The sequence below is a fragment of the Sorex araneus genome, chromosome X (genome assembly GCF_027595985.1).
Source record: "Sorex araneus isolate mSorAra2 chromosome X, mSorAra2.pri, whole genome shotgun sequence".
Lineage (NCBI taxonomy): Eukaryota > Metazoa > Chordata > Mammalia > Eulipotyphla > Soricidae > Sorex > Sorex araneus.
Window position 1 is genome coordinate 156,997,366 of NC_073313.1, and position 14,170 is coordinate 157,011,535.

Here is a 14,170-nt window from a genome sequence, read left to right on the forward strand (position 1 = left end):
CCCCTCTCCCCAGCCCAGGGCTCCCCGCCGGCCCACCAGGAGCCCGTGGAGCCAGGCGCGAGGGCTCCGGGTATTTTTAGGTGCCCCCATTTCTTCATGTCTTTGACACCCAAGACTTGGAGCCACCAGGCATCCCGAGGCCAAGGCGGCCTAGGCAAGAGATGGAGCCCCAGGGCGGCGTCCCCGTCCCCAGCCTGGTGGGCACCTGGCACCCCTTGCCTCTGACTCCCCTTTTGCGCCAAAGACTCTCCCGCCCCCACTGACCCCAGATTTCAAAAGCACCCCCAGTTATTTTGCTATTTCGTTTCTTTCCTTGGGCCTCCCAAGCTACACCCAGCGGCTTTGGGGAGCTTAGCCTGGGGGTCTCCGGGGCTACATCAGTGATGCTCTGGAGGCCGGCCGCATGCTGCAGGAGTCAGCCCAACTGGCACGGGCCCCCACCTCCCTTTGCTGCTGCTGTTCCTGTGGGGGTTCACGCGTGCCTGGCCGTGGTGCTCCCACCTTCAGTGGTGCTCACTGGGCTTCACCCTCTTTCTGTGGAGCCCAGTTCTGCCCTGGAGAGCGAGGCCCACCCAAGGGGGACACTGGGCCAGGGGCTCTGGCATGAGCTTCCTGCACGCTGGACCGGCTGCTCACTTCTTCACAGCAGAGCAGAAGTACGCAGAGCCCACCCACACCCATGGCCTCGAGGGCCGTGGCTGGAGTGGGGAACTGGCCCCAAGTCTCCAGAGAAGCCCCATGGGCCCCTCTTGCAGGTGAGGGAACAGGACTGACTGAGCGACGCTGTGCCCAGGAATGCACCTGCTGTCGCTGGCCTGGCAGCGGGTCCTGGGCCCTAACCCGATAGTGACGTGGCCAGCGTGGGCTTCAGAGTGACAGCCGGGAGGCAGCCCCACCCCCCAGTGCAGACAGATGCTAAAAATACCTCCTGCCCACGTGGCCGCCTGGCCAGTCCAGCAGGCCTGGTGTCCCTCACAGCCAGGGACGCAGCCGGAGTCGTCAGCTACGGGCCGGGGCTGATCGAGAGGTAAGGCAGGGGCCCGAGGAGGGGCTGGGCAGAGGGCAGTGAAGGAGGGACAGGATGTTGGCAAGAGACCCCCACATCAGCCAGCCAGACACCCAGGGAGACGGCCTGAGGGACCCCCACTGTCCCACTGCAGTGCGAATGGGCGTTGCATGTCTGTACCCGACCGCAGTGGGCAGCAACATCCAGTCCTCACGGAGATGTCCCTCACAGGCTCAGCTCCACACAGCCCTGCATCCGGACACCCGACGCCCCAGCCTGCACAGCGTCGGCGGGTGTGGGGGCACACAGGGCTGTCTGGCACCCCTGCCTGCAGGCCCTCTGCCAGGAGCTGTTGCCACTGGCCGGGGTGGCAGAATGAGAGGAATGTGCAGACGTGGTGGCCGCTACATCATTTCCTGTCCCTCCCCGTCTGCCTTCAGCCTGGCCCGGAGCCTCCTCGGCAGGGGTCAGACAGACGGACACTAATGGGGCGGGGGGTGGCCCGTCCTGTCAGTTCTGAGGCCGCTCGTGGGATTCTGGGCACCTGCTCTGCAGGACAGAGGCAACTCACGGGCCCCCACGTTGACTCAGTGCGGTTCATCAGGCTCTTTAAGGGGGCCCAAACACAGCGGGGGGTGCTATGGGGGAGGGGGCACGGCAGTGTGGCCTTCACAGCCTCTGCTTGTGCCCCAAGTGGGGCTGCTTCTGTAAGACCTCTGTGCAATTTTTGGTTTGGGGGCCACACTGGCAAAGTGCTCAGGGCTTATTCCTGGCTCTGTGCTCAGGAACCACTCCTGCCGATGCTCGGGGGGCCACGTGGGCTGCCGGGGACTGGACCTGGGCTGGCTGCACGCAAGGCAAATGCCCTCCCGCTGCAGTGTGCAGCCCCTGCTCAGAATTTTGATTCCTATTCCTTGGGCTGAAAGGCTAGAGCTGGTCACCTGACACAGGCACAGTCACACCCAGGGATGTCACTGCCTGGGCAGGTTCCCAGCCACATGCACACAAGAGTCAGAGCACGTGCCCAAACCAAACACGTGTACCCTCCCCGCCCCCGCAAGAAGGCACTACCTGCCCACCAGGGCTGCCGGGACCACCTCAGTCTGCAGAGAAGGGAAGCAGGAGCAGAACAGGGCGTGGTGCCCCAAGGTCACAAAGGTCAAAGTTCTGAGCAGCCTCAGGCATCCTGGGGCAGGAAGTTCTCCCCGGCAGCCTTGGGGCTGAGGTCTTCTCTGCTGAGCCCCGAACAGCTGGCGGGGACAGGCCTGTCCCCTCTGCTAGACGGTCGGGGCACGGTGCCCTCAGCACCCGCTGCACGTGAGCGTCTCTCCCCAGGCGCCCCCGCGGAGCCATGGTGCGGACCACAGACGACCTCCACTTCCAGCTCCCATCCCACGCGCAGGACATGCTGGCCGGCCTGCTGCAGCTCCGCGCGCAGCCCAAGCTGGCCGACGTCACCTTGCTGGTGGACGGCCAGGAGCTGCCCTGCCACCGCGGCCTCCTGGCACTCAGCAGCCCCTACTTCCACGCCATGTTCACGGGCGACTTCGCCGAGAGCTTCTCGGCACGCGTGGAGCTGCGGGACGTGGACGCGGCTGTGGTGGGGCAGCTGGTGGACTTCGTGTACACGGGCCGGCTGACGGTGACGCAGGCCAACGTGGAGGCGCTGACCCGCACGGCCGCGCGCCTGCACTTCCCGGCCGTGCAGGAGGTGTGTGGCCGCTACCTGCAGCAGCAGCTGGACGCCTCCAACTGCCTGGGCATCTGGGAGTTCGGGGAGCAGCAGGGCCTGCTGGGGGTGGCCTCCAAGGCCCGGGCCTTCCTGCAGGAGAACTTTGAGGCCGTGGCCCAGGAGGACGAGTTCCTGCAGCTAGCCCCCGACCGCCTGTCCACGTGTCTGACCAGTGACCTGCTCCAGGCGCAGCCAGAGCAGAGCCGTCTGGAGGCCCTGCTGCGCTGGGCACGCCACGACCCGCAGGCCCGGGCCCAGCACCTGCCCCCGCTGCTGAGCCTGGTGCCCCTGGACGCACTGCCCACACCCTGCGTGCAGCAGCTGCTGGCTACGGAGCCACTGATCCGAGCGTCGGAGGCCTGCCAGGCTGCCCTGTCGCAGGACCACGGAGGGGTGAGTGTGGGGCCAGGACCCTAAGCTGGGCCGTCCTCGCGGCTGCATCGGGAGGCGCCTCACTCATTTCCATCCTCTGTCCCAGGGGAGCAGGGGACCAACCTGGACCCTCCCCTCAGGCAGCACGAGAAAGACCAGCACTGGGTGGAGGCAGCCTCCAAGGGTGGACAGTCAGGGAGGGCTCCCTGAGGGAGGCAGCACCTGAGCTATTCCTGAGGAGGGAGGAACCAGGAAGATGTGCATGGGGCAGAGGAGAACAAGGGGCAGAAAGGGCATGGGCGCCAGCTACCACCCACCTCTCCCGAGGCCACTCAAGCGTTGCTGGGGTGCTGTGAGCCAGAAGGGTGCAGGGCCCCGAGAGGTGATCAGCCAGGGTGTGGCATTGGTCCATCTGCTGGCGGGCAGATGCCCAGGCCCTGCTGGGAGGGCTCCAGTGGCGCATGAAGCCACAAAACTGCTGACCCATGCCACGGCGCAGCCCCGCACCTCTGAGCCACCAGGCACGGCGGGTCTCTGGCTCAGGGCCCCCCAGACCGCGCGGCTTGTGCCCCAACTACGGTCGTTTCTGCTGGTCCTGGCCTGGGGGCAGGTGTGGGGGGGCATGTGTGCCTGGGGCCAGACTCTGGGGTCTGGACCCCCCAAACATCGTGATTGCTGGGAGGGGAGCATCACCCACAGACTTGCTACTCCTCCCAGGCTGGGTGTTTGCCACCATGGGTGCCCCAGAGTGCACACACCACAGCATACACACGCCACAGAGCACACATGCCATGGCACATACATGCCCTGGAGCACACATGACACTGCACACAATGCCATAAAGCACGTACATGCCACAGTAATATATGCCCCAAAGCACACGCATGCCACACAGCATACATGTGCCACAGAGGACACATACCATGGCACACACATCACAGCTCATACACACCACAGTGCATACACACATGCCACAGAACAGACATACCCCACAGCACACAAATGCCACAGCACACACATGTCCTATAGCACACATGTCAAAACACACGTGTGTGCAGTGCACATACACATATGCACACTGGAACTTGTGTCCCACATACAAGCCTGGCACAGGCCACACTCCGACCCGCCACTGCCCCCAGACATCAGCAAACCTGCCCAAGAGACACCCTGAGCCAGGAGACAGTTAACAGGCAGAGGTGCCGTGTTCAAAGGGAGCAGGGGCCGGGGCAGTCAGACTGTGGGCAGGCGCCGGCTTGTATGCAGCCAGCCTGGGTTCAGTCTCCGGCATCCCCTACGGTCCCCTGCCAGGAGTGATCCTTGAGTGCAGAGGCAAGAGTAACCCCCCGAACATCACAGCTGTGACCCCAAAACAAAACAAACCAAATCCAAGAAGAACGTCTTGAGGCTGCCCAGGGCCCCACTCTGCCCTGCCCTCTGACCTCTGCCCCCACCCCAGGAGCTGCCGGCGCTCCTGCAGAAGCTGGAGGAGGTCCTGGTGGTGGTGGGCGGCCGTGCACTGGAAGAGGACGAGGAGGGCACCCAGGAGCCTGCTCCCCACCTTGGCAACTTCGCCTTCTATCACCCCAAAGCCAGTGAGTTCCCCACCCAAGGCACGAGCGGAGCAAGCGGGGCCAGACCTGAGGAGGACCGTGAAGCTCTAGGGCTGAGGATGGGGCCTCCCCCCAGTCACAGCCCAGTTCACCTCCAGGAAGGAACCACTGCCCAGGCTGTCCTTCACGGGGGACCCTGGGCCCAGGGCACGTGGCTGCCTCCACTTCCTCTTGGCACCCGCTCCCTGTGCCCCACAGGAACATGTCTGTGTGGGGGGGACAAGAGGGTGCAGGGAGCCTGGGCGCTTGCGCCAATCCCAGAGGCGCGCACGGCAGCTGTGAGCAGGGGGTGGGGGTCCGCACACTGCCAGAGATGGCTCAGGTCCCCGGCAAGGGGACGCAGCATGAGAGACTGTGGACCCCTCAGAGGGCAGCGGGGCTGGCTGGGTCCACCCTGCGGCATCAGCACCGCGTGTACAAGCCGGGCCGGCTGAGGGCTGACGCCAGGGGAGGTGCTGTGCTGACTAACTCTAACCCTCAGGGGGGACTCTGGCAGCTGTCCCCACTTGGTCACACAAGCATGAGTCAGGGGGACATGTCCTGCCCAGCGTGCCAGAAAACTCGACAGCAACATTCCCAGAGGCACCCCAGGGTCTGGGTCCCCACAGCCTCCTCACCCCCTAACAGATTGCCTTATAGGACCTCAATGTCTGTCCACGCTGAGCCGGTGCCCCATTTGAATTTTTCTCGAACCATTGTCTTACCTTGCCTCAGTTTACCCCATAGCTTCAAGATAGCCAGGCTGCCAGGGACTCTGGCCCAGCAGTGCCCACTCCACAAGACAGGCACTCGCCATTCCATGTAGCGCTGACCCCTTCTGCTGAGGGGGGAAACTAAGGTTGGGATATAAACCAACCTGGTATATGCGCCCCTGTGGGGTCTGCTGTGGGGGCAGGAGCTGGCACAGCTGTAGGCACCTGCCTACATGCACCACCCCGGTTTGATGCCTCCACCACAAGGTTCCTATGCATCGCTGGGTGCAGCCCTGAGGGCCCTGGTACCACTGGCTCTAGGCAGCACTGCCTCCTCAGACCCCTGCCAGGATGACCAAGAATCACGGGGGGAGGGGAGTGGGGTCCTGAACGCCTCCTGGGTGCACCCTCAGGAATGAGAAAGTCCCCGAGACCTGTCAGCTGTGCCCATCCATCCCTGTCAGCCTCAGTCACAGTCGGGGGGTCAGCAGCAGAGTGTACCCAGGGTGGTTCTGGTGTCACCCCACCTCTGCAGCCAGTCAAGGCCCTGCCTTGGGAGTGGGAGGGCAGGGGTGGCCCCAGCTCAGCCCACCATGCCCGCCCTCTCCCCAGAGAACTGGATGGCGCTCCCTGACTTCCCCGACTACCACAAGTGGGGCTTCTCTGTGGCGGCGCTCAACAACCAGATCTACGTCACAGGTAGGCAGGCAGCCACTCGGCTCCTCCACGACCCCCACTCATGACCCTTCCAAAGCCTTCCAGACTCTTCCACCGAGGAAACACGAAGCCTCCTGGGTTACCTGTGGGTGCAGCCTCTGCGTGCCCGGACCCCAGAGCCTCTCTGAAGGAAGGGGGGGAGGGACGTCTCTGAGGCACGGGGTGGTGGGGAGTCTCTGAGGGAACAGGGAGATGGGGCGTCTCTGAGGGAGGGGCCGGTGGGGCATCTCTGACAGCACAGGAGGTGGGGCGTCCCTGAGGGAACAGGGGGATGGGATGTCCCTGAGGGAACAGGAGGTGGGGCGTCCCTGAGGGAACAGGGAGATGGGGCATCTCTGAGGGAGGGGCCGGTGGAGTGTCTCTGACAGCAGAGGAGGTGGGGCGTCCCTGAGGGAACAGGAGGATGGGGCGTCCCTGAGGGAACAGGGGGGTGGGGCATCCCTGAGGAAAGGGGGGGGTGGGCGTCCCTGAGGGAACAGGGGGATGGGGCATCCCTGAGGAAAGGGGGGGGTGGGCGTCTCTGAGGGCCCGACAGCGTGGCCTGTCGGGCCTCTGGGGAAGAGCCCTCTGAGGGAGGTGGCGTCTCCCTACCTGACGCAGGCGGGTCCCGCGGCAGCCGCACCGACACGTGGTCGAGCGCCGAGGCCTGGTGCTTCCCGCTGCAGGAGGGCGCGTGGCGGCCCGCGGCGCCCATGCTCAAGGCCCGCACCAACCACACGAGCGCCGCGCTCAACGGGGAGATCTACGTCGTGGGCGGTGAGCCTAGCCCCGGGGACCCCGGCCGCCCCCACCCCCGCGCGGCGCCCTCGGGCCGGCCCTGAGGCGTGAGTCTCGCTGACCCCCGCCGGGCGCAGGGCCCTGTCCCTACCCCGAGCTAGGCGAGGGGCACGGCTCCCCTCAGATGGCCCTCAGCCCCGCGGGCGCCCCACTCCCCTGGGGGCCCCTTCCGGCCCGTTCTCGGGCTCCTCGGACCCGGGCGGGCCGTTCCTCCTGGCGCCAGGGCGGTCGGGGCGGGCCCCTGGGCTCCACAGAGCTGCCCCCGCCGCCAGGCACCACCCTGGACGTGGTGGAGGTGGAGCGCTACGACCCCTACACGGACGCCTGGACCCCCGTCAGCCCCGCGCTCAAGTACGTCAGCAACTTCTCCGCCGCCGGCTGCCGCGGCCGCCTCTACCTGGTGGGCTCCAGCGCCTGCAAGTACAACGCGCTGGCCCTGCAGAGCTACCACCCCGCCACAGGTGCGCCCGGGCGGCCTAGAACAGGCGGGCGGATGAGGACAGGCGGGCGGGGCCACCGCACCCCGCACGTGCCGGGGGCGGAGCTAAGCGCACCCCACGCGCCGGGGCGGGACCACACGCAACTCACGTGCTGGGAGTGTGGCCACGAGCAACCCACGTGCCGGGGCGGGGCCACCCCACCCCACTGCTGGGGGCGGAGCATGCTCATCCCCACGTGCTGGGGGCGGGGCCACACGCACCCCACTGCCGGGGCGGGGCCACACCACCCCTCGTGCTGGGGGCGGAGCATACTCATCCCCATGTGCTAGGGGCGGAGCCAAGAGCCCGGGTGGGCGGGGTCACGCCCACCCCCACTTGCCTGTCTCCCCCGCACGCAGCTGATCCTTCCGCCAGGGACCCAGGTGCTCACAGAGCCGCGGGAGTGGGGGGAGCCTGTTGGGTGGAGGCAGGGCCCTGGGTGGGGGCGGGGCCCTGGGCTTGACCTGCCTTGGCCCAGCCTGTAGGTGCGGGGTCGGGGAGTGCCCAGGAGCAGGAGGGGTCTGCGCCTCCAGCGCCACGCCCGGGGCTCCGGGCCCTGCGGTCAGTGGGCATCCCGGCCCCGTGTCCCCGCAGACTGCTGGAGCGTGATCGCGTCGCCCTTCCTCCCCAAGTACGTGTCGTCTCCGCGCTGCGCGGCGCTGCACGGGGACCTCTACCTGCTCGGGGACAACAGCAAGAAGGTCTACGTGTACGACCCCGGGGCCAACCTGTGGCAGAAGGTGGGCCTCTGCCCCGTGCCTGGCCTTTCCCCGTTTCTTCCAAATGCGGCCCAGCGCCCGTGTGGCCTGGGCACGCCTGGGACTCAGGGCCCCTAGCCCCGAGAGTGGCCGCCCAGCTGTCCCCTGGCGTCAGTGCTCGGCTGACCACAGAGCAGGTGCAGGGTGGGACCTGCTGCCTGGGCCCCCGAGGGCCAGCGCAGCACGCCCACCCGCCCCCCCGACTGCGACGAGCACACACGGGTCGGGGACAGCAAGCCCCGTGGGAGGCAGGTTGGAGAGGGAGCACATGTCTGGGGGGTGTTGGGCGTCCCGCCTGTCCCTCCCGCCGTCGCCCGGACACCGCCTGTGGCCCGCAGGTGCCGCCCCTGCACAGCCTGCACGAGAACGGGGCACTGGTGCCCTTGGGTGACCGGCTCTACGTGACCGGGGGCCGCTGGCAGGGCCTGGAGGGCGACTACCGCGTGGAGATGGAGGCCTACGACCGCGGGCGCGGCGTCTGGGTGCGCCACGGCGCCCTGCCCCGCCTCTGGCTCTACCACGGCGCCTCCACCGTCTTCCTGGACGTCTGCAAGTGGACACAGCCCTTCCGGGCCCGCCAGGAGCCCTGAGTGCCGAGCCCCCATACCGCCCCTGCAGCCTGACCCCCCCCTTTTCCCTGTGCTTGCTCCCCTGCCCCGCCCGTGAGGACTTGAGAGAGCAGTGGTCAGGCTCTGCAGCTGCTGGCCCTCGCCGCAAGACCAGGGGCGGGGCTGAAAGGCCTCTGGGCGTGTCCAGATGCCCGTGGGCGGGGCTAGATGTCCAGGGGCGTGTCCAGATGCCCGTGGGCGGGGCTAGGAGCATCGTGGGCTGTGGCCAGAGGCCCATAGGTAGGGCTAGAGACCAGGGGCGGGACTGAAAGGTCTCTGGGCGTGTCCAGATGCCCGTGGGTGGGGCTAGAGAGGTCCAGGGGCATGTCCAGATGCCCGTGGGTGGGGCTAGAGAGGTCCAGGGGCATGTCCAGATGCCCGTGGGCGGGGCTAAGAGCATCGTGGGCTGTGGCCAGAGGCCCATAGGTAGGGCTAGAGACCAGGGGTGGGGCTGAGGCGTCTGAGGCTTCAGAGAGCCAGGAGAACTTTTGTGAGGAGCCTCCCCACAGGTGCCCTTTTGAGGACTGCACCAAAGGAGATAGCACTGAGCTGCACCTAGGTGTTGGCGAGGGTGGGCCCCTCTACCTTCTGCCGGCAACGGCTGCAAAGGCTGCTCGGACTCGGTGACGACCCCCGGAGGGCGGCACCCACAGACACGCTAGGAGGGAGGAGGTTCTTCTGTCTGTGGGGGCTGGGAGTGAGGGTCGGCAAAGGCTCCCGGGAGGGGTGCAGGAAGGGGTGCTCCGCCAGGAGCCCCGTTTCCTGAGCAATTTGCTTCCATTAACGTCCTGCGGGCTCAAAGATTTCCTGGGCGGGGGCACCCGCTGGACTTCAAGGCACGGCCACTGCACTGGGACCGAGGGCCAGAGGTCCCGGTCCTCCCCACCTGGGCAGGACCAGGGGGACCCCATCAGTGTCAGAGCCCAGCCCTGCTCTCTACCCCACACGGGGCTGCATGAGTGAATGTGGGGTCGTGAAAATTTTCAGGATGTGTTTGGAAATAAATTTCTTTATGGTTTACTGCCAGCTTTTGGTTCGCAGACCAGTTTCATGTGCCTCGCGCTCCTGGGTCGTGCAGACGTACCTGGGTGACGGTCACCAGGGGAAGGTTCTCTTCCCATGATGTGATGTGGGGCGCCCAGCCCACCCTCCTCCCTTACCAGACTGGGGGGCCCATCTGGGCTAGATGCAAGGGGGAAGGGAGGCTAGAATGTGCCAAATGGGGTGTCCAGGTCCCAGCAGACGAGGGGGTGGCCCCCAACTGGCCCCTCAGCTCCCCAGGCCCGGGCCAGCCTCCAGCCTGCCACAGCTTCCGGCACCGCCCAGGGAGGCCCAGTGGTCACCACCATGTCCCAGGCAGGGCTGTCTCTGGGCGGCCCCCGGCCCAGGCAGCAGTGCGCATGCCCCGCTGAAGGGGGCTGCCATCGTGGGGTGTCTCCCGGCCCCTAGGCCTGGTGCACAGGGCGCGTGACGAGGCAGTTCTCTCAGTAGCTCCCTCAAAGCTATCCGGCTGTGGGTGCCAGAGGGGGTCGATCAGGGCCAGGGGCTGGGGGACCTTTGTCCCAAGCACAGGGAAGAATCGGGTCCTGAGGCCAGGGTGAGGCAAAGCGCTGACTCGGGCTTGGGATGCAGAGGCCTGGGGTCGATCCTGGTACCACACGGTTCCTGAGCACTGCTGGGTGCACGGGTGGGTTCTTGGCGCCGGGGCCCGGTGGCAGAGCACATGCTCTCTATGCACCCAGCCATTCTCTCCCTGGCGACCCCCAACAAGACACTCAATGTGGTGTTTACAACTGGCCAACGCCCCCAAATCTATCCTCACCCCAGTGTTGAGCGGTGGTACCAAGACTAATCAGGGCCAGGGAGAAAGCCAGCAGGAGGCGCTGGCCTCGTATGCGGCCAGCCTGGGCTTGATCCCCGGCCCCCCATCAGGTGCCCTGAGCCCCACCAGGAGAGATCCTTGGGCACAGTTGGGTGTGGCCCAAAACCAAACCAAGGCCGCCCCTAACTGCCCAGTGATTGGATCCAAGGAAAAGATCAGAACATTACACAGGGGCCTCTGGGTGGGAGGGAAGAAGACCCCCGTTCCCCCACAGCCACTGCCACCCCAAACAGGGCCTCTGTGGGCTGTGACGCCTGCGCAGTCTGTGGGCCCCTGGCGTCACCGGCCTCAGCTGCAAGGCAGGCCTGATGCCTCCTAGTGGGGGCGAGATCGCCCCCATCCATGTGTGCCATGGGGTGACCCACAGGGCAGGGCTGGTGCCACAGGGCCCTGCCCGCCCAAGGTCACACAATTCGCGGCCTCCAGTGCGGCCCCAGCCACCATGAGGCCGCACCAGTTCCATGACCTCATTACTGGAGAGGAGCTTGGTGGGGACAGCTGGAGCGCCTCCTGCAGGCAGGGACAACCACGCTCACTCAGCGACTCAGCAGCCCCCAAACCCAAGGGTGGCCTTGCTGAAGAAAGGGCTGTGGGAGATTGAGGCTGTCTGGAACTGTGACCCTGAAACACGGGGGCACATCATCCAGAGCCCTGGCGGGGGTGTGGGGAGGGCAGGGTGCACAGGTACACGTGGGCACCAGAACCAATGGCACGGGGTTCTAGGTCCAGGACAGCACCAGGTTGGCCTCTGATTGGGAAAACTGCTGCTAACCTCAGGCCAGCTGGATAACCCGCTGAGGGATGGAAATGATGTCACACAATGGCCTGAGTGGGGTTCCTCTGTCCCCACATGACCCCTTGGTTGCCTAAGCCTCACCCATGGGGGTGTAGTTCGGGCCAAATGGCACATAGCCAAGAGCAGCATGTCTCCTGCCCAGTGCAGCCAGGCTGTGCACCCCAAAAGCAGAGCCCCTGGCAGCCTGACCTTCCTGAGCACAGCCATGTGGCCCCCAAACCAAAACTAAACCAAAACAGAGCTGGAGAGTCACTATAGCAGGCAGGGTGCTCCCCTTGCACACGGCCCACCCAGGGTCTGCACAGCGGGCAGGGTGCTCCCCTTGCACTCAGCCCACCTGGGTTTAATGCCCAGTATCCAGTATGGCTCCCTGAACCCACGGGAGTGATCCCTGAGCACAGAGCCAGGCTAGAAGGTCCTGACCGCTGCTGAGTATGGCCCAAAAAAACCCCCAAAACTTGCCTTGAATGGACTTTAGGGGGTGGGCCACACCCAGTGGTGCACGCTTGAGCCAGTCTCCTGCCTGCGGACACCTGCGGAGTCCCACACCATGACTGGATCTTCTTTACTTTCGGCAGAGTTTGAGATTTACTTTCTAAGCCTAGATGCTGGGGTTGCGTAGACACCTGCTGGCTGACAGGGTCCCAAGTGGAGTCTTTTGTCCCCTGCCTTGGCACTGGCCTCTCCTACTGGCCCGTCTCCTGGGTGCCCGGTTCATGGCACCTTCCCCACCTGCCCACCCCATCTCTGCCTCATTTTCTGGCCCGTGGCGGCTGTGGGTGCGGTTGTGTCTGGGGCACGGCTTGACCCTCTTTGGCCGCAGCTCCCTGGAGACCGTCGTGGGCCTGGGCAGCAGTGCCACGGGTGTGTGGACTGAGGGGACACAGGGCCAGTGCTCGGCCTGCACGGGGACAGGCCCCGTCCCTGGCTCTATCCCCTAATTCCTCCTGTGTGGCGGCCCCACTTCCAGATGCCTTGGGGGACCTGAGGAGACAGGGGCGAGGCTCAGGACGCCTGGGGGATGTGAGGAGACAGGGGCGAGGCTCAGGACGCCTGGAGGTGTCATTTCCTGCACAAACCCAAGCAACCACCCTCCTGGCCCTGGCAGTGAAGGCCAAGTTGGTCAGATCATGAGGCACAGGCGGGGACAGAGCGGAGCCTGGACCGTCAAGGATCACTGGTCTCTGGCTCCTGCTGCCGACTCTGAAGACGTGTCCGTAGATGTGCGTGAGGGCTGGGTGCCACGCGCAGCAGAGACCACTCAGAGGGTTCTGTGGTCCTGTGAGAGTGCAGAGAGGGGCACCGGAAGGCTCCGGGCCATGGGGGGTGGGGGGAGAGGGGGGCGTGGCAGCGGCAGTGTCGGGGGTTAACAGGGCAGGCCGCCTTTGTCTTCCCACAGCAGCAGCTGCTCCCCACCCCCTCCCCGTCAGCTGTCCTGGGCAAGCCTGCCTGGCCCCCCCCCCTGGGGCCCTGCCACCTCTGGCTGGCTGCTGTGAGTGGTAGCGGCCACATGCAGGAGAAAGCATGCTGACCAGGTGACCTGCAGGACGACATGCAGGAGTTGGGGACTCTGGCTGGGGCTCAGCACAGTCCTGGCTGCCGTCTCGCACCCTCCTCACCCCGTGCGCACGATGAGGCTGATGTCAAGCCGGAGGCCTCTACCTGGGTGCTGGGGCCCTGCGGGACTGTGCCGGAGGGTGCTCCGGGGACAGCAGTGGGAGTAAGGACAGTCCCTAGGGGCTCAAAGGCAGCGACCCCCTCTCTGGAACCCTCTCTAGACTAGCCTCTGCGGCCCCCGGTGCCTGGCAGATGAAGATGGCCTCCGGGGCTGTCCTCCCATCTGACCCCGGGGGCACAGGTGCCCACTGGAGCTGGCTGGCTCTGAGCAGGAGGCTCTGCCAGGGCCCCACTGCAACCAGGGATGTCACCCAGACACCAGCTCACCCCCCGGACCCACACACCCTGGAGCTGAAAGTAAACACCCCCTCCAGGCAGCAGTGCGCGCCCTGCCTGGAAGCCAGCCCCATCCCTGGCACCCACCCGCCCAGGAGGCACAGGCCATGGGGGCAGGGCAAGGCACGCACCTACAGACACGTCCTAGAGCAGGTGGCGGCTTTCCTCGGGAATGCCACACATCTGTCTTCCCCAGCATCGAGTGCCAGAAGCAGTTGAAATATTAATTGTGCAAAGGGCCAGGTGGGACCTGCTCCCAAGAGAAAGTTCAAGAACATAGGAAGATGCTGGCAAGACAGGACAGCGTCAAGGCACTGGCCCTCCATGCATCTGACCTGGGTTTGAGCCCTGGCACCCCGAGTATCCACCAAGCCCTACCAGGACTGATCCCTGAGCACTGTTGGGTGAGCTCCCCCACAGGCAAAAATCTCCCCAGGGTGCGGCCAGACCCTGTAAAGACAGTGGCAAGGGGACTGCTCTGGGATTGGTGACCACGACACAGGTGGGAGGCACAGCCTGCACTGGACTGTGGGGAAGCTGCTTCTGAATATACCTGTCTCCTGACTTTGAGGCGCCAGGTTCTTTTCCTCAGTGAGGTCACTCTAGTACCCCGCATCCTCAGCTGCACAGGACATAGGACACAGCTGCCCTCTGGGGAAGGGACAGCAGGGAGCCGGCTGCCCAGTGTGCAGGGCAGGCGCCAGCAGCACCCACCAGCTTCCTCAGAGGCTGCGCGTCAGAGGCCCAAGAGGGCAGGTGCGACGCCGCGGCTCAACCCAAGGGTT

General features: G+C 65.6%; 1 protein-coding gene across 1 annotated transcript; it reads left to right on the forward strand.

The window, feature by feature from the left end:
- The first annotated feature begins 947 nt into the window (after positions 1-947).
- KLHL30 (kelch like family member 30) lies at positions 948-9,753 on the forward strand. The gene is made up of 8 exons (XM_004620656.2): positions 948-1,027; positions 2,342-3,131; positions 4,570-4,705; positions 6,028-6,114; positions 6,733-6,888; positions 7,182-7,370; positions 7,983-8,128; positions 8,485-9,753. Exons 2-8 carry the CDS (start codon positions 2,358-2,360, stop codon positions 8,734-8,736), a joined length of 1,740 nt encoding a protein of 579 aa, XP_004620713.1. The 5' UTR covers positions 948-1,027; positions 2,342-2,357; the 3' UTR covers positions 8,737-9,753.
- Positions 9,754-14,170: the final 4,417 nt, after the last annotated feature.